General features: G+C 41.0%; 1 protein-coding gene across 5 annotated transcripts; it reads left to right on the top strand.

The window, feature by feature from the left end:
* The first annotated feature begins 110 nt into the window (after window positions 1-110).
* LOC105062706 (uncharacterized) lies at window positions 111-22,682 on the top strand. Of its 5 annotated transcripts, none has more exons than XM_045510556.2 (8): window positions 5,262-9,105; window positions 9,606-9,764; window positions 12,224-12,296; window positions 12,493-12,637; window positions 12,728-12,789; window positions 14,433-14,571; window positions 15,349-15,471; window positions 20,150-22,682. In XM_045510556.2, the coding sequence occupies exons 5-8, from the start codon at window positions 12,730-12,732 to the stop codon at window positions 22,276-22,278; spliced, it is 2,451 nt and encodes an 816-aa protein (XP_045366512.2). In that variant the 5' UTR covers window positions 5,262-9,105; window positions 9,606-9,764; window positions 12,224-12,296; window positions 12,493-12,637; window positions 12,728-12,729; the 3' UTR covers window positions 22,279-22,682. The 5 variants fall into 5 exon arrangements, with proteins under 5 accessions (XP_074225599.1, XP_074225600.1, XP_045366512.2 ...); XM_045510555.2 differs by having other exon boundaries at window positions 5,262-9,297; XM_074369498.1 differs by having other exon boundaries at window positions 111-9,764; window positions 15,349-15,444.
* Window positions 22,683-25,530: the final 2,848 nt, after the last annotated feature.

Genomic DNA, 25,530 nt, shown 5'->3' with positions numbered 1-25,530 from the left:
CCTTAACATCCATTCCCATTTTTAGAGCATCTTGAATGAACGGCAGGCCGGATCCCCTTGAAGAAGGAAGCATCCTGATAATGCTACCAAAACTGTATACCGTAAGTCAGCCCCAGACTTCTTCAAAGTAACTTCCAGCTGTATTTTATGGAGGTTGTGCCTCAGGTAAGTGGAAATAACCAGAATATGGAGGAATCACTAGACACTAGAGCTGACGTTAAGTCCTGGACCCCACAATGGCATTGCGGTTTACCAGTTAGTAGAGGGGTTTATAAAAGACAATTAATGGACGTTTTTGCTCAGGTCCATATGTGGTGGTCTGAATGGATCCCTAAACTCATCCTATGATTATTTCCAAAGTTCCAGAATGCTGAGTTGCAATAGAAATAACCAACAACTGGCAGAATCCTCACACTGGTTCCCTGACCCGTGGTGCAGGGGCTACTTTGATAAGAAAGAACCAAATGAACACTGTAACTACCTTGTATGTACCAAAATAGAAAACCAAAAGCAATATTATATTCCTGGAAGGATTGAAGAGATTAGTGCCACTAGCAGTATCTTGAAAGCTGGAGGGGTCATGGTGTCTGTTATATCCCATTTCAGTTCACCCATTTGACCTGTGCAGAAGACAGGTGAGTCTTGGATAATGACATGGGGTTATTGTAAACTTAATCAGGAGTTGATGCCAGTTTCAATTCCAGATGTGTCTTTATTGCTAGAGAATCAACATCTGCTAGCACCTGATATGCAGCTGTTGAACTGACATAGTGCTTGTTTTTCTCTATATCTGTTAGTAAATATCATCCAGTGAAGTTCAGTTTCATCTGGTAGGGCTGTCAATACACTTTTATGACCCCAGCTCAGGGCTGCATGAACTTTCCAGTCTTCTTTCCAGTTGAGTCCAGCATGGAGATCGCAACACAGGTACTTAGGATTTAGGGGCAAAGTTATGTCATTCTCTGCATATGGCATTACTACTTCTGTGAAAGCAGCTTCTGGTTTTATTGGTCCCTAGTTAAAACTAAGTATGTGACCATGAGCCAGAAAATTATCATTTAGTGAAGTCATAAACTTGGGCATGCCAGAAGCACTTCATCATCAAGTGGAAGTGATGCATGTGACACTGGGCTCCAACAGAAGCCACAGGCAAGCTGCATGAGCAAGTGGCTCAGATTCCCACAGCTCCAGTTCCCTCTGCAATGACTCACATCTCTCCACCCATGCCTGTGACCTCAGGAGGAGTTCTGTGTGGTCAGCTGAATGAGGAGGAAGAATGTGCTCTTCTCCAAAGGGCGCTCCCCAGCCCCCCGCTGGGAGTTTGGTTATATGAGACCACTTCCATCAGGGAAGGGACAGCATCTTTCACCGGAAAACAGTTGCTCTAAATACGAAGGAAACCGCCTTTTCTGTTATGGTGCTTCTGCCAGAAGCACAATCTATGGACCTTACAGAATGCCTTATTCTTTGTATTCCACCCATCATTGCTTGTGAACAGTGAAGTCATTTTATGAAAAATGAATTGCGGCAACTGGACTCAACGCTCACAGAATTCACCTATCTCATACCATGTTTCCTCTTAAGTTCCACTTCAGTAGTTGAATTTGCCCGGATTCTCAGGATTCCTACCAGCTCTGATTGCTCCTGCCACATTTGTTTCTAATTCCTATTTTAAAATTCTCTTATTTCTAAAATCATAGTGACACAGCTTTCCTGATTGAACCCTGATACTGAACCCTCCAGTGTAAGTGGCTGACATTAAACTTTTGATGGCCAAGGCTTCCATTAAAAATGATATCCATTTAGAGTAAACGTATGGCCAGCTGTGTGACACAACCAAATAAGGAATTGGGCCACCCGCACCCATGAAGTTTCCCTTTCAGAAACCCTTGGCAATCTAGATAACTGATCGCTTGACTGACCCTGCCTCCATTCTCCCACGCCCTAATTTTCATTTATGCTTCAAATTAGCCAATAATGAGTGAAACCCCACACACCCCACCTTTGAACCCGAATACAGGCAGGGCCCCAGGTCCAAGGTCTCTACTGAGTAGAAATTCTGAGAATCCAGCCACATCTAGCTACTGAAATGGAACTGTTAACAGGGAACATGGTGTAAGATCAGTGAATTTGCATTCCCAAAGCCACCACAGCAAGGTGGAAAGTAGAGAGCATCTGTGAGTGATAAATCTTGTTTTTCAAAGTTCCCTGAAGGTCTTTTTCTGAGATGTGTCCTGTGATCGTAATAACCATAAAGGCTGGCCCAGCCACAACATTTGGCCCCAGTGTCTTGGGGGCTCTGTGCGGGTAATACGGAGCTCAGGCATTATAGCCCAGAGAAATACCATCAGTAGACTGGGACAGACACCACAAACCCTTTCTGCTGCTTTTTCAGTTACTACCCCTCTTTCTCAAATGCACTTTCCTAACTTTTAACTCCATTGACTATTTTTCCTTTGGTTTATATAAATAGGATCATGTTGTATATATTCTCTGGGGTTTTGCTTGCTTTGCTCAGTATTGAGTTTGTGAGGTTGAACCATGTTACTGTTTATAGCCATTGTTCACTTATTTTGTAGGGCAGGGGTAGGCAAACTATTATCTTATGGGCCAAATCCTGTATATATTTTGGGGGTGTATATAGTGTGTTTCTTTTTCTACTTCCAGAGGTAGAATTCTTATGTCACAGGGGAGGCATATATTTAACTTTTAACTTTATCAGATACTGCCAAACATTTCCCAAAGTGATTGTACCAGTTTACACGCTCACAAGCAAGATGATGGTTAGTTGCTCCATATCCTTGCCAGCACTTGATACTGTCAGATTTTTAAAATTTTTAAAATTAATATGTATTTTAAAATTAGTCACTCTGATATGTGGGTAGCGGTGTCCCATTGAGGTTTCTGTTAGGACTCTAATGACTAATGAAGTTAAGCATATTGGGGACCTATTCAAAGGCTCATTGTACAGTTGTGTATTCTCCTTTATGTAGTGCTGGTTCAAGTAATTTGTGGATTTTTCTATTGGGTTGTCAGTCGTACTCTTGGATTTACAGGGTTTCTTTATATTCTGCTTACAAGTATTTCAACAGATGTGTGTAATGTGATTATTTCCTCAATTCCGTGGCGTGCATTTTCCCTTTCTTCATGGTGCCTTTTGATGAACAACCAATCTGAATTTTAAATTTTCTTTTTTTTTAAGTTAGTGACTTTTAGAAATCTTTGCCCATCACAAGGTCACAAAGATATTTTAATAGCTAGTTTTAATTCTTTTACTCTTCAGATCCACAATCCATTTCATACTGATATTTGTATGTGGGATGAAGTAAAGGTCAAGATGAATTTTCTTCCCATATGAATTCACAAAGGACTAGCCCCACCACTTCCGGAAAAGACTATAGGTCCCTCATTGTACTTCAGTGCCATCTTTGTCATATATCAAGTGACTAGATGTGTGTGAATTTGTTTCTGAACCTTCTATTGTCTTCCATTAGTCTTTTCATATATCCTTGAATATATACCACACTGTTTTACTACTGTAAATTCATAAAAGTCTTGTAGTATAAATCCACTTCTTTATATTTTCTTTTGGATGGTCCTAGTTACTATTTTAAATATATATATATTTAAATAAATATATATATACACACACATACAGTAGTGTGTATCTGTTAATCCCAAGCTCCTACTCCCTGCCACATACCCCTGCTACCAGCTTTTCTGTTTGGTAACCATAAGTTTGTTTTCTATGTCTGTGAGTCTGTTTCTGTTTTGTGAATAAGTTTATTTGTATCATCTTTTAAGAGTCCACATATAAGTGATAGCATATGATTTTAGTCTTTTTCTGATTTACTTCACTTAGTATGATAATCTCTAGGTCCCTACATGTTGCTGCAACATGTACTTTGAGTGTTTTAAAATTTTACCAAGCACTTTTATTCTTTTTTATGGCTGAGTGGTATTCCATTGTGGAATCTTCTTTATCCAGTCATCTGTTGATGGACATTTAGGCTGCTTCCATGTCTTGGCTATTGTAAATAGTGCTGCTGTGAATATTAGGGTGCATATATCTTTTCAAACTAGAGTTTTCTCTGGATAAATGCCCAGGACTGGATCATATGGTAACTATTTTTAGGAAACTCTATACTGTTCTCCATGGTGGCTGCACCTTCAGAACGTTCCCACCTTCAGTGTAGGAGGGTTCCCTTTTCTTCACACCCTAGCCAGCATTTACTATTTGTAGAATTTTTGATGATGACCATTCTGACCAGTGTGAGGTGATACCACCTTGTAGTTCTGATTTGCACTTCTCTGATAATTAGTGATGTTGAGCATCTTTTCATATGCCTGTTGACCATCCAAATGTCTTCTTCAGAGAAATGTCTATTTAGGTCTTCTGCCAATTTTTTGATTGGGTTGTTTGTTAGTTTATTTTGATATTGAGCTGTATGAGCTGTTTGTATATTTTGGAAATTAATCCCTTGTTGGTTACAACATTTGTAAATATTTTCTTCCATTCTATAGGTTTTTCATTTTGTTTATGGTTTCCTTTGCTGTGCAAAAGCTTGTAAGTTTGATTAGGTCCCATTTGTTATTTTTGCTTGTATTTCTTTTGCCTTGGGAGACTGACCTAAGAAAGCATTGCTATGACATGTAAAATTTTCAACATTTAAAAAATTACTTATTTATTTTGTCTTTTTGGGGGGAGGAGGTAATTAGGTTTATTCATCTGTTTATTTAATGGAGGTACTGGGCTTGAACCCAGGACCTCGTGCATGCTAGACATGCACTCACCACTGAGCTATATCCTCCCCTCCTAAAATTTTCAACATTTTATCACTAAGCGTTATGCGTGATTTTTGTGTCAGTTTATTTCAGTTTTAGGGGGATTTTTCTAGAACTTAAAACCATTTTACATAATTTTCAAATTTACCATAATATTCCTCATAATGCTCTCTTCATATCTTTAGTGATGTTTCATTTTTAATTTTGGGAATTGGTAATAATGTCATTTTTGTCTTTGTTTCTTGGTCACTCTTACTGGACTTCGTCAATTTTATTGCTTTATTCACAGAATGGCCTTCAGCCCTTTTAAAAAAAATACACTTATTTTGTTTGTTTTCTATTTCATCAATCTCTTATCGTCATCAATTTCTTCCATCTACTTACTGCATTTTTTGTTACTAAATTCCTGAGAGAGATGTTTTCACTTTCATATTCAGCTTCTCTTCTATTTTAGTATATACTTTTAAAATTCTACAAGTATGTATTAAGAATTCCCTTTGTGATTGTGAATTTTGTTTTTCTCCTCGTGGTTCTGTCAACTTTTCTTTTTAAAGTTTGCTTTATATTATTTGTATTTGTGAAGCTGTTATTCTTGATAGTTTAAAACTTATGAAGTCTTTTCTTTGTATTTCTTATAATGCATTTTTCTTCGAGGACTACTTTGTCCAATATTAATGTATTTTTAGATTATAGAAATAGTTGGAAACCTAGGATGATGCTCTCTTCCCTAGAGAGGATTTTCCTTTGTTTCTGTTAGGTCTTTGAAGATACTAACAAAAAAGTTTCACTCTAATCCAATTTCAAGTGCGGCGGTAATTTGGAGTTTGTCTTCAGCCTCTATCAAAGAGAATTCATTTCCTTTTATCCGTCTTCCTATAAGGCAGCTCTTTTGGGTTTTACCGCGGACTCTTCTCCTCCCCATTCAGACCTCGTCCCAAGCCCCTTGAACGTGGCTAAAGTGCTGCTTAACTTTCAACAACAGAATGGGTAGGAGTCACCAAGGAAGACACTAGCAGCTCACAACAGCACAACTTGGCCGGGCCCCGCGCATACATTGTAGGAATCAGTCGGTAGAAGCTCAAGGTACTTGGTAGTCTTTCAGCTTCAGGGGGCGGGGCCGTGGCCGTCGTTTCTCTCAGGCATTCTGGGAAGTGTAGTCTCGTGTCCGTGCGACCCAGACCACTTCCGCTCCTGGACGTCGGGGGTAGGGAATTCTGGGAAGTGGTCCTCGGGCTCCCTCTAGTAGCCTCGCTTTGGGTAGATGAGTCGTCCATCACCCGGGCTTCTCCACACCTGGGACTTCCCAAGCCTGGGCGGAGAATCAGCGAAGCCCGGGCCCTCGTCCTCGGGGAGAGTAAGAGAAGCTGCGGCCGGCTGCAGAGCATGGTGTTGGGGAAAGTTTGCGTTCCCCTCCGGTGAACCTCCGGTTTGGAGCAGTCCGTGCGGCCCCGGTTGGGGGGCTGCCCTGGTCACCTGTCGCCTGATTTGCGGGCCTCCTGGCTCTTCAACCGGCTTCCCTCGCCAACGAGCCGGCTTTGCGTCTTCCTAGTGGAATAACATTATGCGAGTTACTTAATCTCTCTTGGCCTCATTATCCTCATTTAATGTCATTAATAGTAGTAACCCCTTATCGTTTTATACGAATTAATTCATTAAGTGACTGCAACAGCCTTAAGAGGTAGGTAAAGCCATTAGGCTCTTTTTTGTTTTGTTTTGTTTTGTTTTGTTTTAAACAGATAAAGAAATGAACGTTGTGTTGGGGAAATAAAGCATCCTACCAACGCAAAGTCCTCTGTACCCAATGTAGAAAAAAGAAAGCAATCTTATTACTGAGTAAGCATTTCTAGAGTACAGTATTGTAGATATTTGCGGAAAGATATTACAAAGAAGGGAATTTAACCCTATTTATATAGTCAAGCAATTATAAACTTTTTCTACTATTCTATTTTTAACCACTCGGTACATACATTCTCAACATTAACGGTATCTTGTCTTCCAATAAGAGGTCGTGACTGTCCCATTTGCTGCAAGTTCTTTGATAAATTCATCTTAAATTTACTTGGGAGTCGGATCTTTGTTAGTTGACTTCATCCAAAGGAATAATAAAATTTACCTTATCTCCTCTGCCAGCACGTTTACAGCTCAGAGAAAGGCACCTTCGTCAAACTCCACAGTGATAGGGACACTGGATTGTTATTTTCTCAGATGTTTATATTCAAAAGGGACAAACCTCAGGACTTTGCAAAACATTCTTGGGTTATAAACTTGGTAAGAAGCTTACTTAACCTTTAACAAAATTTACATGCAAATCGAAAAGGTTAGAGAAAGGATCTGAAAGCACTTGGATTCTTATGGAATTACTCTAAGAAAAAGGACAGGGAAAATGGACCCTTTGGACAAAGAAAATTCTTTTTTATGTTTTTCATTTACTCTTAGTGAGTTTATCTTATGTGTCCAAGACTTAACAGCTAGTAAGAGGCAGAACTACCATTTGAACCCAAAGAGTTGGAACTTCAAGTCTGTGTTTTTAATCTCTATTTTTTTTAATCATAGGAAATAGTCGTGTATATGGTTTAAGGAAATCTTTTTTCTATCAGGTTTGGAAGGCGGTTTGGGGCTTTGTAGTTTATATCTTCATTATAGAAGGAATGTATGCCCATTATGGAGAGATTATGAAATACAGAAATATAAGAAGGAAAGAATCCAAATTACCCATAATCTTGGGGTTTGAAAGTAACCACTGTTTACATTTTTAATGCATTTTATGTTGGAGCTGTACTATGCATGATATTTTTTCCTTAAATTTTATTAAGAAACAGCCCAGACATACACACAGAAAATAGTGTAATGAAACCTGCCCCCCTCCATCAGTCATCTGCAACCCTTGTCAGTGTTTTGCTTGTCTTTTTGTATCCATTCCCTTTGTCACACAAAATACTTCTGGGGGATATTAAGGGGAGGAGGAGATGGAATCTTTCAAATTAAAAACAAACCCCAGTCATGGAGTCACTATTTAAAATCCACTAACATAAAATTATCTAAAACAGAGAGCAAAGGAAAAGCTCTTTGTTAACTTAACAGTTTTCATTCTTGACAACCAGGAGGATCGTAGTTATGTATGTAAGAAAGCTAAGGGACATAGAAACATTGAAATTTGAAGAGGAATAATTACGAATTTGGTTTCTTTAATTGGAGTTTGACTTGAAACAGTCTTCTAGATCTTGGTCTCTGATCTGTTTCTCCGTTAGGCTTTGTGGTACTTTGTTGCAGCGAGAATGTCACAGTCTTTAAAGTGTGCTTCGCACCCAGCAAAGAGACGCTTTTCAGTGTTTGTGGCTGGTGAGGCTGCCCAACATCCTGAAACAGGGACCTGCAGCCCAGTTAGATTTTATTCAGAATTCCTGAAATGGATTTCGGAAACAATAAAGGGGAATCATACAAACTTTATCGATCCTAACAGGCCACGAAACAGGCTGTTCCCGTTAGCATCAAGTTTAAAGTTAAATTATGTACAAGCTAGAATGACTTCCCCATACCTCAATATGTGAAAATTTCTTCCATCAGTACATTTGAGCAAATAACAAGTCTTTATCGTGACTGTTGTATAAACACTTAACAATAACGTGTTCATCTTTCAAATTCAGAAACTCCCTGAGGAATGATTACAACGGACCTGATTGTATTGAGAAATTGATCACATAGGTCCATGCGGAAGCTTGTTTTTTTCACCCCATGTCTAGCTGTCCTTAGCAGCCAATTTCTGAATTATTTGACTATTCTGTTAACAGTAGTGGGAATTTGCAATATAATCTGTCCCCATTGGGGAGAGGGGGGTTTTTCATTCTTTTTTATATCTAAAAAGTGTCTTAAAACTTCATTTTAAAAGCTCTCATTTTTTTCCTCTTTTTTCTTGTAGAATAGGTACAATTTTATTACAGTGTTCTGTTACTTACAGTCCTTTTAAGATTCTGACTTTTCAAATATATGCTATTATGTTTTGTTTGTCAGTGAGAAAAAGCTAAATTCTACTGGCGCCAGAGAACTGCTTCAGGTCGGCAGGGAACCATAAAGGGGATTCGTGAAGTTGTTGGCCAAGAACTTCCGAGAGATCGGGGTTGTTTTGAAGCTCTGAGGGCGCGGGCGTGTCCCTCACTCCTCTTGCTATTCTGAGAAATGTGTTCCCCGAATTCTATCCGGAAACAAAAGGCTGAGGCACTCTTTCCCTGGGGCTTCTGGGAAGTGTAGTTCCGGAGCTCAGTGTAGTCAGAGGCACTTCCGTCCTTGGGAAGCGAGACTGCCACCATCTTTTCGGTCCGGGAGGTGAGTTAGCCCTGCGTCCCCACGACCCCTCTGAGCCTTTTCGGCCTGAGCGTGGGACTAGTCGCTACCTAGCCGGCTGTCTTAGGATGGAGAAGTCGCGGCCGCCGGCGGAGGCTGAGAGGCGGAGGGCAGAAGTGTGGATTCCCTCAGCTCTCCTCCCCCACTTACCAAGCAGCGCTACTACTTCCATCGGTACAATATATGGCGAGTTGTTTATTATCTGTGCCCTACTTTTCTCCTATAAGATAGCGAGAGAGACAGTAACTCCTAGGTAGGGGTGAGATGAGACGTAAACGGGACCACACGCGTCAACAGCATAGAACCTAGCTGGTGGCACCTAACGGGTTGGCTCTTGCTATTGATCCTGTTAGTTTTCTCACCAGCGCAGTTTCTGTTGGACGCCCCAGTGAAGGGAGAGAGCGAGGAGCAATGCCGCGGCCCGCCCGTCATCCGTCAGGAGACTGAGCTCTTTTCCGAACTTTTACTGATCCCTTTTTTAGGAAGCATCGAGCCCCGCGTCAGTGCCTGGAGATGTTCGCTGAAGTTTATCCGGGAGACAGATACAGCCGGGCTGTCCCACCGCATCCTTCTCGTTCCACTCCTGAATTCGGAGAGGGGAAGAAGGAGGGAATTCTTGGCTTCTCACAGCCTAGCCTCAGGTACATACTCCTTCCTGAAGGTTCTTTCTTGCTCCATCATCTTTCAGTTAATCAGATTTCCTTCAGTCAGTAAATTACTGCTAGGAAAATGTTTAATTATTTGTTGAATAAACCTGAGAATGTTTACTCTGCTTGTTAATATGCACGTGTGTATTTCCACCATACATATATTTTTAAATAAATACATAACTTTTTATTTATTTTTTTAGTGTTTTTTGTATTTTTATTGAAGTATAGTCAGTTTACAATAATGTGTCAACTTCTAGTGTACAGCACAATGTTTCAGTCATATATAAACATACATATATTCGTTTTCATATTCTTTTTCATTTTAAGTTACTACAAGATATTGAATATAGTTCTCTGTCCTATGCAGTATAAACTTGTTTATCTGTTTTATATATATTAGTTAGTATCTGCAAATCTCGAACTCCCAATTAAATACATAAATTTTTAAAATACATAAATACAGACATTTTATTTGCTTGTTTTAAAATTTTTTAAAAATATTTTAACATATACATTTATTTTTAAATCTATCATGCTTTCCTTTTCTTCCTTTTATTCTTTGCTGTCTTCAGTTCTGTTTACTCCCCCCCCCTTTTTTTTAACTCTCAACTGAGTTGGAAATTATGTGGTCTTGTATTATTTTTTTAACTTTTGAAAACGATGTATGTCTCAACAAATACTAAATTTAATCAGAGTGTATTCTCATTCTGAAAAATATAGAGACTGAAAATATATTTGAAAGTTGATGGCTTCCCAAACCCTTTTTTTTTTTTTTTTTTTTTGACTGTAGGTTAGGTTATAGGTCTACTAGGTTTAGTTTTTATTGTAACTACCCTCAAAAGTTGTCATTGCGGTCTTGGGTTTTTTTCCTTTTTTCTTTTAACAAAGATGTTACCAACATGTTTACGTGTTTTCTTGCCATTGCTTCTTTCAGGGTTCATTTAGTCATAAATTTTCTTCATTTTTTTTCAGCTAAGATGCCTTTGTTCCTCTCCTATGTACATAATCATTTAGTTGAGTGTAGAAATCAGGTTCACAAATTTTCTTCTTCATTTTCCCACTACTCAGTTATTTTAGCTCTCCATTTTGCTTCCTTGTTTCTGTCAATGTAATGATCATTTCTATGTGGTAAATTATACTCTCTCTGGGAGCTTTAAGGATTTTTGTCACTATTTTTAGTTATTTATTTATCCTTTGCCTTCCTGATTTTCACTCTGATTTGTTTGGGAATACACTTATTTTTATTTCTACTGATCAGAATCTCGATATATGAACTCAGCACTTGTCTCCTGAAATGAGACCTCTCTGCCATTGCTTTTGTTCTCTCCTTCTTACACTCTTATTGGACACGTGTTGGAGCCTCTCAGTCTCTCTTCTATGTTTCCTGATTTTTTTTTTGTCTTTTTCTTTTCTCTGTGTTTTTCTTTATCCCCACGCAGATAGACTAAAAGCTTTCTACCAATAAGCCTTTTCTGGTTTCAGTGAAATAAATTGACCTGCAATGATTTGTTTTAGAAAATTAATAATAGCATGAATATAATGTTATTAGCTCGGCAGTAAATTAAGTAGGGAGAAATTTTAAGTCAGAATCGGGGCTTTTGACTCTGGAAAACAGTATGGAGATTCCTTAAAAAAACTAAAAATCGAGTTACCATAGGATCCAGCAATCCCACTCCTGGGCATATAGCCAGAGAAAACTCTAAAATTCAAAAAGGTAATGCACCCTAATGTTCACAGCAGCACTATTTACAACAGCCAAGAAATGGAAACAACTGGTTTCCATGAACAGATAACTGGATAAAGAAGCTGTGGTGTATGTATATATAGTAGAATACTGCTCACCATAAAAACGGGTGAAATAATGCTGTTTGCAGCAACATGGATGGACATGGAGATTGTCACACTAAGTAAAGTCAGACAAATATCTTATGATGTCACTTATATGTGGAATCTTAAAAATGAACAAATGAACTTACTTACCAAACAAAAACAGACTCACAGACGTAGAAAACAAACTTACGGTTACCAAAGGGGAAAGGAGGTGGGGAGGGCTAAATTAGGAATTCGAGACTTGCAGATACAAACTACTAGATGTAAAATAGATAAACAACATGGTCCTACTGTCTAGTACAGGGAACTACATTCGATATCTTATAATAATGTACAATGGAAAAGAATCTGAAAAAAACATACATATGAATATGTATAACCGAATCACTATACTGTGCACCAGAAACTAATACAACATTGTGAATCAAGTATCCTTCCTGTTTTTTTTTAAAAAAAAAAAAAAAGGGTGGGGGAGAATCAGGGCTTTCAGAAAAGAAAGATGACTTTCATAGGAGAGCAGTCACATATGAAGTCCAGATGCCTTTCAGGTCTTTTTTGTTGTCATTAAAAAGGCATTTGCAGATACAGTGATGCCAAGTATCTCATCTGCTTTTTTGCAGCTGCAAGAGAAAGGGACTCCTGGTTTTTTGAACTTCCCGTCTGCTCATTCACTCCTTGGAACAGCCCTATGAGGTGGGTATGACTTAACAATTCTTATCTTCTCGTCATTATGCAGGTGACCAAGCGAGGCACAGAGAGATTTTTGGAACACCCCTGATGTTACCCAGGTGGGAAGTATCATTTCCAGGATTGAAACCCATGCCTGGGGCCCCCTTTTTTTTCAGCCCCACATGTTGTTACAGTGCCTCTCATTTCCTACTATCCCCAGGATCTGAAATCTTTATGGCAGGGATACCGCGTTTGGCTGTGCGAGTTGTTGACTGTCCAGTGGCCACTGGCTGACAGACCTGTCAGTGGCTGCCGTGTCCCCCAGGCTCCGCGCACCGAGCTGTGCGTGGCTGCATGTGCTGGAGGTAGGGTGCTCTTGTATAACTTCTGCAGGGACGCACGTGGGCTAGTGGCAGCTCTGGCCTGTGTCTCATGGCTTCTTTGTCCTTCCCCAGTTATGCCTTCTCAGGACTCTGCCCTTCCGCAGAGGGAGCGGGAGGAAGTGACCGAGTTTCAGGTGAGTGAGGCATGGCTTTCCATCCCCTAACGTGGGACTTTGCTTCTCAGAGTTGAGGCGCGTCTTTTTTCTCTGCCTTGGAAAGGTGAATGGAACACAGCAGATCTGGAGAGCCTGTTGTCTGCCTGACTGTGTGCATGTGCATGTGTATGTTTGTTTTTATCGTCTTTATTATTTCACAAAGCAATCTTTGAAAAAAAATAGAGAAATCTGAAGTCGGCAAAAATAATTCACAGTACAGCCCTGCTCACAAACTAGCTCTTTTCGCTTTCCTATATTCTTTTTTCACATGCGTTCACAGTTGCATATTTGCATTATTAGAGTCAATGGGATATACTTACAAACATTAGATAAAGGCTTACTGTCTCTAATTCTTATTAAAATTAGTGAGATAAAGTAAGACCCAATTGGAATATGAGTGAAAGAAGTGAATGAGAGTGTCATAAAAAAGGAAAGTAGATTCATGAGGAAAATACTGATCATTAATACCTAAATGTGTGCAAACGTTAATAAAAGCTCTCTGTTTTTTTATCTCACTTAGATTGTTGAAGATTTCTTTAAAAAGGGAGGTGTGTCTTATTTGGCCAGTATAGAGATTCAGGAACATTTGTGCTCTCACATGCAAGATGAATTGGGAAAGGCCCCCCCCCTTTTTGTTTTAAATATTTCCCCTTAACAGAGGCCCTGGGGACTGAACCCAGGACCTCGTGCATACCAAGCATGTGCTGTGCCACTGAGCTATACCCTACCTCCCGGGAAAGCCTTTTGAGAGGGAGATATGCCACTATGGTTTCAAAAATTTTAAAGTGCATGTTTTGTGACTTTGCAGTTGCTACCACTTGGCTAAGGTCTCTGTAAAAGGATCTTTGCAGCATTGATGATAAATAAAAATCTGTAACTGATTATACCTTATTTGGATTGAGTGAAGCTAAATCGCCGGTTCTAAGGAATACTATACTGTGTAGTTCACAACATGGAGTGAAAGATGATCATGACGTGACTTGCTCAGATGTGTGAGTGCTTGTCACGTGCTAGGCATCATTCTAAGTGCTTTACGTGTACTCACTCATCTAACTCTTCCAAACACCTTGTGATTTGGACACCGTTATACAGAGGAAGAAATGGAGACAGTGAGAGGTTAAGGAATTTGCCAAGGGTCCTGTCATTAAAACCTTGACATTTGAGCTCAGCCTGTGTCCTCACCACCTGTGCATACGGTGGATACGGCTTGTGCCTCAAAAACACAAAGGAGGAGCTAGATGCCTGTCTTGGAGGGTTGCTGAGGGCCTGGGAGCTTTGCCAACATTAAAAACAGTGATGGAGTGGGGAGGGTATAGCTCAGTGGTAGAGCGTGTGCCTAGGATGACAAGGTCCTGGGGTCAATTACCCATTAGCTCAATTAAAGATAAATAAATAAAAACCTAATTACCACCCCCCCAAAAAATAATTTAAAAATTAAAAAAAAAAAAAACAGTGATGGGGTAGGTGGGGAGGGAACATCACCATCACCGAGAGGGACAGTTTTGGGGACTAAGGACTGCATGGAGACCTCCAAATTGGTAACAATTTGGGGGGAAATCTTTTTTATCCTTGTCAGTGCTGCCCTTCTTCCAGTGGGGTTGTACAATTGAAGTTACCTGTAGTTGATGTTGCAGGAGGCAGTGACATTCAAGGACGTGGCTGTGGTCTTCACGGAGGAGGAGCTGGGGCTGTTGGACTCCGCCCAGAGGGAGCTGTACCAGGATGTGATGCTGGAGAACTTCCGGAACCTGGTCTCTGTGGGTGAGGATGGGCGCCCTCGGACACTGAATCCCAGCCCCCTTGAGATCTCTGGTCCTCAGTTGTTCAAAGCTTTGGACCTTTTGAAAGGGCTCCCTGACCTTGAAGACACAAATCTTTCTAATCCATAGATTTTTCTGGTCCCTCTCTGCTCAGGCAGAGTTCTGTTCAGGGGTGATTTTGCCTCCCTGGGAACACTTGACAACGTCTGGAGACAGTTTGGATCGTCACAGCTGAGGGTGGGGTGCTACTGGCATCTAGTGGCTAGTGATGCCGTTGACGTTCCGGCAGTGCCCGGGACAAGCCCCACCACAGAGAAGCAGCCAGTCCGGACTAGCAGTAGCGCCTCTGCTTAAATGAACTGTAAACGGGCAGCCTAGTTTCTCTACTTTGTCTTGCAAATACTTTCATGGGAAATGGAGTCCACTGAGTACATTGTACTGGGGTTACTTTCTTTGGTTGAATCAAATAGAATAAAATAGAAAAAGGATAGAAAGGATCAGCATTCCTTCTCAAGACCTCACGTTGCAGCAAAACTGACCATTAGCAGTACATGGTGGGAGGGTGTGGGGACTATGATGAAAACAGGCAACTCTGGCTAAGTCTGATTTTATCTCTATTTGGATGTGAACTAGGTCGTAACTTGAATTTATTTCTTATTGCAGTTCATAATCAAAAAGTTCTTAAAATATCACTTGAGAGGCCTGAGGGTTATAGAACTTGGACTGAGGTCTGTATGAGCCATGTATTCATCTGAAATGTGTGTCTGTCTTTTCATAGGACATCTTCCCTTCAAACCAAATATGGTGTCCCAGCTGGAGGCAGAAGAAGAACTTTGGATGACGGAACGAGAAACGCAAAGAAACGGGTGTTCCGGTGAGAACCGCGCTGCCGTTCTTTCAGGTACCTGCCCACCCGCTTCTCACCACGCCCGCGACGTGGTTATCACCCTTGTCCAGGCACTGTCGTCTCTTCCCTGGACTCTGACAGCTGCCTCCACGCTGGTCTCCGTGCTTCTGCCTTTGCCCTCCTGTCTTCTTTCCTTCCTAGTGGCCAGAGTGGTTCTTTAGAACACTGTTCCTCTGTCCCAGCCCTCCCAAGGCTCCACGTTTCACTCACAGTCTTACGTGATCTGGCCTCCTCACCAGGTTCCTCTTCGCTCTCCCATCCTTTCACCCTTGTGGGGATCATTCCTGCCATCCTGGCCACTCAGTGTTCACCTCTGTTTCCTGGCTTTGGACTAGCTCTCCCCTCTGCCTCGGTGTGCAGGTCCCCGGCCACGCCCTTACTCACTTGGGTCTTTGCTCAGATTTCATGTCGTCAGACAGGCCGTCTGCGTCTGCCCCAGGTGAAATATTGTCCTCTCTCCACTCTCTGTGCCCTCGCTCTGCCTTCTGAGCCCTGATCACCTCGTGCCCTGGTAACCTGTTTTTGTTCACTTGTTCATCACCTGTCTCCCCATGAAAGTAGGAGTTTGGGCAGTTTGATTTGCTGTCAAGATTTCTGCTCCTAATCTGAATGAGTATAACTTGGAGACACCAGCCTTCTTGAATAGTTAGTGCCTTTGTTGGATGTATTGAGAGAACCCAGAGTGGGGTGGAGAGATGGCAGCAGTTCTCGGATGTAGATTCAGGACTTGGAGAATCTGTTACTCGTCATATTATTTGAAATAAGTCACTTTCCTGTATGCCTTGGTGAATACATTTTAAGTTTTCTAGCACATGCTGGGGAAAAAAAGGCCTCTGATGGGCCCTTTGCATAGTAGGTGCTTAGCACGTACTTGTGGGATGAATAAATTGTTTTAAAAGTTACTCCTGTTTTGAGCAGAAATGAGGACTCTCCTGACAGCTCCTCCTAACCTGTGAGCCCCGCCTCCCCTCTCCGTGGCAAGCACCTCATCCAGGTCCCCAGTGGCCGTCTCACTGCTCTGCCTTGGCTTTCAGTGCCCCGTTGCCCTGCCTTCTCTCAGTTCTTCACTTTTTAACTTCACTTTATTTATTTATTCATTTATTTATTTTTTATTGTAGTATAGTTGGTTTATAATGTATTAGTTTCTGGTGTACAGCATAATGATTCAGTCATGCATACATGTATATATTCCTTTTCATATTCTTTTTCATTATAGGCGATTACAAGGTATTGAATATAGTTCCCTGTGCTGTATAGTAGGACTTTACTGTTTATCTATTTTGTATATTGTGTGTGTATCTGCAAATCTCGAACTACCAGTTTATCCTTCCACCCTCCCCTTCGCCCCGCCAGTAACCATAAGTTTATTTCCTATGTCTTTGAGTCTCTGTTTTGTAACTCAGTTCGTTTGTATCTTTTTATTAGATTCAACAAGTAACTGATATCATATAGTATTTACCTCACTTTTTTACTCCTTTCCTTTTTCTCCACGTCTTTCTTTTCTCTTTGCATATTCTGCAGTTCTACCCATTTAAAAATATCAGCTCTTCCTAGGGAGTGTAAATTTATATACTCTCCCTCTGTCTGAAAAACAAAGCAGAGACGCTTCTCTGCAAACGTGATGGATTAGGCCCTGAATTCTGTGAGTAGGCGGTGGATACAATTCGTCTGCTCCTGTCCGTCTCCCTTCTTGTGTATGTACATAGGATGCGCACTTGGTGTATTCAGGAATGTGAGACACTTGCTTCACTTTACCGAGGCTCATCTTCATAGGCAAACAGCCTCAGGAATCGTGATTCTACGTATTGTCATGTTTCAGTTTGGTGTGGTAGACCAAGTCTCTTTTTAAATAACTCTGGTGGCTTTTTCTGCTACCCTTTCTCAAAGGTTTTTTTTGACCTCCTCAACATCAGTGTGTTTCTGGATTTTGCAACCGTGCTGCATGTTCAAATGCTACCTAAAATACTCTTTGTAGGTCGCCTGAGCGCAAATTGAAGGGCTTGTTTCTGTAAGAATTCTTGAAACCCGAAACCCTGCAGATCACAGAGACAAGAGGATCTCATGTCTCTGTTACCTCTAGAGATGGCTCCTGGGCTTAGAGCACACGAATGTGATTAAGTGGATAATTTCAGAACTTTGTCTTCCTGTGAACTTCTAACGTACTTATGATCTTTTAGACATCTTCATATAAGTAAAGATTCACACTTACTAACCATAGAAGATAAAAGCTGTTTACAGTTATCAGAATGTATAACTACATTATCAAAAATTATCAATACCACGGAATAGAGAAACAAAGTCCTACTGAGTAGCACAGAGAACTATATTCAGTGGCTTGCAGTAACCTGTGATGAAAAAGAACATATTTACATGTATACCTGAATCACTGTGCTGTATACCAGAAATTAATACAATATTGTAAATCAACTATATTTCAACAAAAAATTTACAAAAGATTACCAACACCAATGTGCCAGGCATTACAATTCATCGGTTCTCAGGTAGCAATTTCAAGTCAGCTGCTTATGAGTGAAAACTGCCTCATCCGTGCAGCTGGTGTCCCACTGGTACCTCAGCACCCAGGACCTAGGCGGTCATGTAACATACATGGTAGCTGTGCGTAGATTCCGATTGGGTATTTCCAGAAGTCAGAAGACACTGGCATATGTGGAGATGAAGAGTCCTGGTTAGGAAAGAAAATTACAGAATTTCTAAGTAAGTTCTCCAGTGTAACTTGCATCCTAGTGGGATGAACTAGTTGATGTCACAGGTGACACAAGCCTGTTACATGTTGCAGAGCGTTCTGATCCCAAACCTCCAAGATTCACCCCAACTTCACAGATTAAGGGCACAGTCCTCCACAAGACTGCCCCCCGAGACTTCAGGCCCCCGCTGGGGTTCTCTTCTGACCCAGCTGGCTATAGATTTGTGGGTTCTGATGATAGTTGGCTAGAATGGCTCACAGAACTCAGGGAAGTGCTCTGCTTAAAGTTAACCATTTCATTATAGCAAACAGTACAAATTGGAACTGGCAAAAGGAAGATGCATAGGGTGAGGTCTGGGGGAGTTCCCTCCCTTCTGCCTCTTGTAAGGACCCTTGTGATCAGTTTGGGCCCATCCAGAGAATCCAGGGTAACCTCATCTCAAGATCCTCAAAGCAATCAAATCTGAAGTCCCTTTTGCATGTTAACTTACTGTTAATTAACTGGACAATTAATATGTTAATTGTATAATTAGCTGTACAATTAATATGTTAATCACACAGTTAACTGCACAATAAACATGTTAATTGTACATTGACATAGTCACAGGTTCCAGGGAATAGGGCACGGGCATCCTGAGGGCATTGGATTCGCCTGCCTCACCCAGAAACCTGCACGTACCTGTTGAGACTGTTCCAGTGTGTATTTGAATGTAACTTTCCGTTTAAGCAAATGAATCATTAAGGACTTGGTACCCCCATCCACACTTCAAGCCAGTGGCTTCCATGCATTTTTAACTACGCTCCTCAATAAGGAATACTTCACATCTCACCCCAACATAAATACAATGTATGGGCATATTTGTGTGTGTGTCTACAGCTGAAACAAGCATCTCCTATAGTGGTACCCTTTCCACTTGTAATGCACACTTCATGTTTGTATTCTTTTAATTTTTCTTTTCACGTGTCACAAGGTCTGGAATGGGTTTCACAGTTCACTCATACATGCCAGCAAGTTAAAAAACTCTGTCACAGTGGGGCTAAAGCAATGAAAAAAAGGGCATGTCTTCCTCGTGTCTTTTCCATTCTGATGGGTCTAAAAAGACGAGCACAAATGAGGAAGGCTGGAGGGAAGCAGAGAGTAAGTGCTGCAGGGGAAGATAAAGCAGAATAAGGCAGAGGGGAAGGTGAAGGTGTGTGCAGCTGGGGAGGAATGACTTTCTGCTGGGTGAGGAGGATGGCCCCCCTGCCTTGACTGACATGTGCGTAGAGAGACCTGCAGGGAGTGAGAGGAAAGGCCAGCTTTGCAGCCCTCTGGGGGGAAGCTTTCCCAGCGGAAGATGACTCTTCCCTCTCTCTCACTTCAAGGCTGCCTTTGAGAGTCTGGACGGTGCCCTGTTTCTTTCCTTTGCCCAAGTGCTTTCTCAGCCACAGAAGATGAGTTTTTCCCTTTTCCACTTCTTTCAACAGAGACCTAAATTACTACCAGGTTTAGAACAATGAATGTAATTATTCCAACCACTTCCCAAGTTTTCTCTGGGAATATCCTATCTACAAGGACCTAAAATACCTTCATAGGCCCATAGTCTGAGCTTTTGGGACCTAACTGGGTAGAAGCCCACTTGTCCTAAGCCCGCTAAGGAGAAGGTGAGTAGGCTTTTCATTGATGTTGTTGTAGGTTGGAATGTGGGTTGTCTTGGTTGCAGCCATCTGGTTTCAGCCTTAGAGCCCAGGTATTAAACTGTTAGACTTACGGTTCTCAGTGGGTCACATGTACAGAAGAGTCTGTTGACTGCATTCTTTGCTTCCACTTGTACAGAAAAGCATAACAAAATGATAAATGGTGTTATACAGACATGTCCCTTCCCCTGGCCTATTAAGGCCTTATCTCCTGGCCTAAGTGTGAAATCCTGATACTTCTGAACAAAGCATTTACTTGTCCTGGTCTCTGAATATTGCCTTTTCTCGTAGGCAACAGGAATCAAAATGAGATGGAGAATCCACGAAAAGCTGCGTTAAAATACATTTCATGGGAAGAGCCATCCTGCTGGCAAATCTGGAACCAGGTTGCAAGTGATTTAACCAGGGGTCTTTACTGGAAGAGTTCCCCATTACTACAGGGCGATTCTGTTCAGGTTTCTGAAAATGGGAACCATGTAATGAATCGTAAAGGAAATAACTCCATTTGCCTTGAAAATCAAGAGTTTTTGGTGTTGAGAACACAGGATTCTCGTGTGAACACCTACCTGAGTGAGTCGCAGAATCAGAGTAGAGCTGAGCACATCAACAGGAAAAATGACCTGCGTGTGTGTGAAGGCTTCATGAGGAAACCACCACTCAGTGAGCCCGCTGAAACTGACACGGACCAGAAACCCTCCAAACGTAACGGATGTGGCAGGAGCCTTGGTGACGGCTTCACTCGGCACTGCCCCTTTGGAGAGAGGCTCCGTCCATGCAGAGAGTGTGGGAAAGGCTTCAGTCATCGCTCGGTGCTGCCAGCTCACCAGAAAGTTCACACAGGAGAGAGATGGCCCTGTCAGAGCTCACACCTTCAGACATGTCTGAGGATTCCCCGAGGAGAGAAAGTCGATGAATGTCATGAATCAGGTGACTGTTTCAGTAAGACGTCTTTTTATCCTCATCAGTCTCATCATATGGGAGAGAAGTCATATCAGTGTGGCAGTTGTGGCAAAGGGTTCAGTAGCAGCACGGGGCTTACCGTCCACTACAGAACGCACACGGGAGAGAAGCCTTACAAATGTGAAGAGTGTGGTAAATGCTTCAGTCAGAGTTCAAATTTTCAGTGCCATCAGAGAGTCCACACAGAAGAAAAACCATACAAATGTGAAGAGTGTGGGAAGGGCTTCGGCTGGAGCGTTAATCTTCGTGTTCATCAGAGGGTCCACAGGGGTGAGAAACCCTATAAGTGTGGGGAGTGTGGGAAGGGTTTCACTCAGGCCGCACATTATCACATCCATCGGCGGGTCCACACTGGGGAGAAACCTTACAAATGTGATGTCTGTGGCAAGGGCTTCAGTCACAATTCCCCTTTAATATGCCACCGGAGGGTCCACACCGGAGAGAAACCCTACAAATGTGAGGTGTGTGGGAAAGGCTTCACCCGGAATACCGATCTTCACATCCATTTCAGAGTCCACACGGGAGAGAAGCCCTACAAATGTAAGGAGTGCGGGAAGGGCTTCAGTCAGGCTTCCAATCTTCAGGTCCATCAGAACGTCCACACCGGGGAGAAACGATTCAAATGCGAAACGTGTGGGAAGGGCTTCAGCCAGTCGTCAAAGCTTCAGACCCATCAGAGAGTCCACACCGGAGAGAAGCCATACAAATGTGACGTGTGTGGTAAGGACTTCAGTTACAGTTCAAATCTTAAACTGCACCAAGTGATCCACACCGGAGAAAAACCATATAAATGCGAGGAGTGCGGGAAGGGCTTCAGCTGGAGGTCAAATCTTCACGCACATCAGAGAGTCCACTCAGGAGAGAAACCCTACAGATGTAAGGAGTGTGATAAGGGCTTCAGTCAGGCCATAGATTTTCGGGTCCATCAGAGAGTCCACACTGGAGAGAAACCCTACAAATGTGAGGTGTGTGGGAAGGGCTTCAGTCAGTCCTCTGGTCTGCAGTCCCACCAGAGAGTCCACACTGGGGAAAAGCCATACAAATGTGATGTCTGTGGAAAGGGTTTTAGATACAGTTCACAGTTTATATACCATCAGAGAGGCCACACTGGCGAGAAACCGTACAAATGTGAAGAGTGTGGGAAAGGCTTCGGCAGGAGTTTGAATCTTCGCCATCACCAGAGGGTCCACACGGGAGAGAAACCCCATAAGTGTGAGGAATGTGGGAAGGCCTTCAGTCTCCCCTCAAATCTTCGAGTCCATCTGAGTGTTCACACTCGGGAGAAACTATTTAAATGTGAGGTGTGTGGTAAGGGCTTTAATCAGAGTTCACGTCTTCAAGCCCATCGGAGAGTCCACACTGGAGAAAAACCATACAAGTGTGATGTCTGTGGTAAGGACTTCAGTCACCGTTCCCGCCTCACGTACCATCAGAAAGTCCATACTGGCAAGAATCTTTAAAAATCAGAAACATGTTATTGACTTCGGTCAGGATGCATGTCTTCAAGCTTTTGGTGATTCCATGCTGGTGATAAACTCTATAATAAAGTATTGAGGGTGGAGAGGGATTTCTTCAGATGGAATCTTTCTAACAAATCCATTAAAATGACATAGACCCATACATTGTAACAGAAGAATTAAGTTGTAACCCTCCTGGTGAGATCCACTTGATATAAATCATCTTTCAAAGTGAATATATGCCTGAAAATAATGTGTGATAAGGCTATTTGCTGTATACTAGCTAGGTTTTTGGGGAATTAAGGGGATTATTTTCCCTTCAGCTTCCATTTTATACTTACTTACAGTGACCGTTATTTTTACTAAAGCTGTAAAACTATGAAAAATGAATAAAATTACTGACAAAATTTCCAGTAGCCAAGAATTCATAATATGATCACTTCATTCCGTATGGTAGATTGGATTAAAATTAAAGAATAGATCCCCAGAGATGAATCTTTGATCCTCAGAAGTAAAAATCTGTCTACTGTAGATGTATATGAAGGGATGTTCATTGCATCATTGTTTATAATAGCAAACATAGAAATAATCAGTTGGATTGCCAAAATATTTTATGATTTATTGACCCAGTGGATCTCTATACGGACATCAAATGAGAGAAGGTAAATTTGCATTACGTATGTTGGAAGATGCCCAGGACACATTCACCTGGAAAAACACAAAGCATGGGATTTTCGCGTGGTCTCATTTAAAAAAAAAAAAAAAAAGCATATGTAGATGTTTATTTCTAGTTATTTCTAAATGATGAGAGTTTGCTTCTTATATATTTTTTACCTCTTTTTAACTTTCTTGTCTTGAAAAAATTTAAAACTTCCCAAAAGTTGTAAAAATTATATAAAATCTCTCATATACCCTTTACTCAGATTCACCAGTTAACATGTTTGAGTCGTTCTCTTTTTGTGTATGAATGTGTATACATGCACGTGCATATTGACATATTTTTCTTTAACCACGAGTATGTTCCAGACCTCTTACCCTTTGCATCTAAATACTTAAGTGTGTGTATCTTAGAACAAGGATATTTACTTAACATACCTACATCAGGAAAATTGAATTTTGATACACAACATTATCTAACATACAGACCTTACTGAAATTTTATCAGTTGTCCTGATAATATGTTTATCACACATTTTCCTGGTCTAGAATCCAGTTAATGATTATATATTTCACATAGACTCCTTTATTCTGGTTTAGAACTCATTCTTTGTCTTTAATGACCTTGATTAAAAATTTTTTTTGCTTGTTCTTTTTTTTAATTGAAGTATAGTCAGTTTACAATGTGTTAATTTCTGGTGTACAGCATAGTGTTTCAGTTATACATACACTTTTTCATATTCTTTCTCATAGGCCAATACAAGATATTGAATGTAGTTCCCTGTGCTATACAGTAGACCCTTGTTTATCTGTTTAAGTTACTATCTGCAAATCCCTAACTCCCAACTTATCCCTCCACCCCTCCCCTTCCCCCCAGTAACCATAGCTTGTTTTCTGTCTGAGTCTGTTTCTCTTTTGTAAATAAGTTCATTTGTGCCATTTTTTTAGATTCCACATGTAAGTGATAGACCTTGGTATTTTTGAATGTCACTTAACTTGGATTTTTCTAAGGTTTTCTCCTTACTGGATTTAAATTGTACATTTTTGGGTACAAGGATTCCATAAGTGAAATGTCCTTGGCGTATCATGTTAAGGAAACATGATATGTTTGTCCCGTTGTAAGTGAGGTTAATGTGGTTAACTTGATTAAGGTAGACATGAACTGGGGCTTTCCACTGTAGAGTTACCATTTTTGCCTTTGTAATTAATCATTTGTGAGGAGATAATTTTCTGGTTCCTCAAATGGCTTGTTTTTACGAATATTCCTATTCTAGTTTAAGCATCCATTGTAAAACCTAGCCTAAATAGATTATTACTGATGGTTACAAATGGGTGATGTTTCTGCCTTCCTCATTCCCTCAACATTTGTTAGCAGACATCTGTCCATTATTCACTTTTTGTAAGTTTGAGCATGTCTCTCACTCTCTGATACAATACGATATTCCGTATGCATCTTGTACCCCACTGCCCCAGCCAGGGGGTTTGCTCTTTCTTTGAGAGCCCTGGTTCCTTATGGTGGGGACTGGTGTTTAGAAAGATCTGAGTAATAGATGTGCTCATTTTCACTCCTGTGGGCAGAGAGATGATAGGCAGGCAGACAGGTGGGTAGAGAGGGAGGTACATATGTCAAAAGAACAAATCATGAGTTCATACTTTAACCACCAGTAATTCCTCATTCAACATCAGTGTTCATCCTAGCCTCCCCCAAACTGCAAATTCATTCTCCAAGAATCAGAAATGTGGCTCCCGATATTATCCACATATACCAGCTAGGACTTCACAGGAAGAGAAAATGGAGTATTGGACAGCTGATGCCAGAAATGATTGTTGAATGGCATAGCTCCCCTCAATCCCCCAACTAAAACTTTTCCCATCGTTATGGCATTAACTCTTTTTTGTTCAATTGAACTACAGTCAATTTCTGGTGTACAGCACAATGTCCCAGTCCTGCTTATACATACATTCATTTTCATTTTTTTCCATTAAAGGTTATTACAAGATAATTGCTATACAGAAGAAACTTTTTTTTAAAATCTATTTTTATATATAGTGGCTAACATTTGTAAATCTCAAACTCCCAAATTTATCTCTTCCCACCCCCTTTCCCCAGTAACCATAAGATTGTTTACTATGTCTGGGAGTCTGTTTCTGTTTTGTAGATGAGTTCATGGTGTCCTTTTTTGATTCCACATATGAGTGATACCATAGGTATTCTTCTTTCTCTTTCTGGCTTCACTTAGAATGACGATCTGTAAGTCCATCCATGCTGCTGCAAATGGCGTTATTTTATTCTTTTTTATGGCTGAGTAGTATTCTATTCATTCTCTCTCTCTCTCTCTCTCTCTCTCTCCATATGTATGTGTATATACATTTTCTTTATCCAGTCATCTGTTGATGGACATTTAGATATTTTCCATGTCTTGGCTGCTGTAAATAGTGCTGCTATGAACATTGGGGGGGGGGGTGTTTGCAAATTATAGTTTTCTCTGGATATATGCTCAGGAGTGGGATTGCTGGGTCATATGGTAAGTCTATTTTTAGTTATTTAAGGAACCTCCATATTGTCCTCCATAGCAGCTGCACAGTTTACATTCCCAC

Source organism: Camelus bactrianus, chromosome 9 (genome assembly GCF_048773025.1).
Source record: "Camelus bactrianus isolate YW-2024 breed Bactrian camel chromosome 9, ASM4877302v1, whole genome shotgun sequence".
Lineage (NCBI taxonomy): Eukaryota > Metazoa > Chordata > Mammalia > Artiodactyla > Camelidae > Camelus > Camelus bactrianus.
Note: the sequence above shows the minus strand (reverse complement) of the source record. Positions and strands in the feature narration are given on the sequence as shown.

Bases quoted from the DNA above. Each gene is read 5' to 3' on its own strand.
- LOC105062706 (XM_045510556.2), top strand. From the start codon at position 12,730: ATGCCTTCTCAGGACTCTGCCCTTCCGCAGAGGGAGCGGGAGGAAGTG. The intron at 12,790-14,432 runs GTGAGTGAGGCA...AGTTACCTGTAG, and splicing joins AGGAAGTGACCGAGTTTCAG to TTGATGTTGCAGGAGGCAGT. The intron at 15,472-20,149 runs GTACCTGCCCAC...CTTTTCTCGTAG, and splicing joins CCGCGCTGCCGTTCTTTCAG to GCAACAGGAATCAAAATGAG.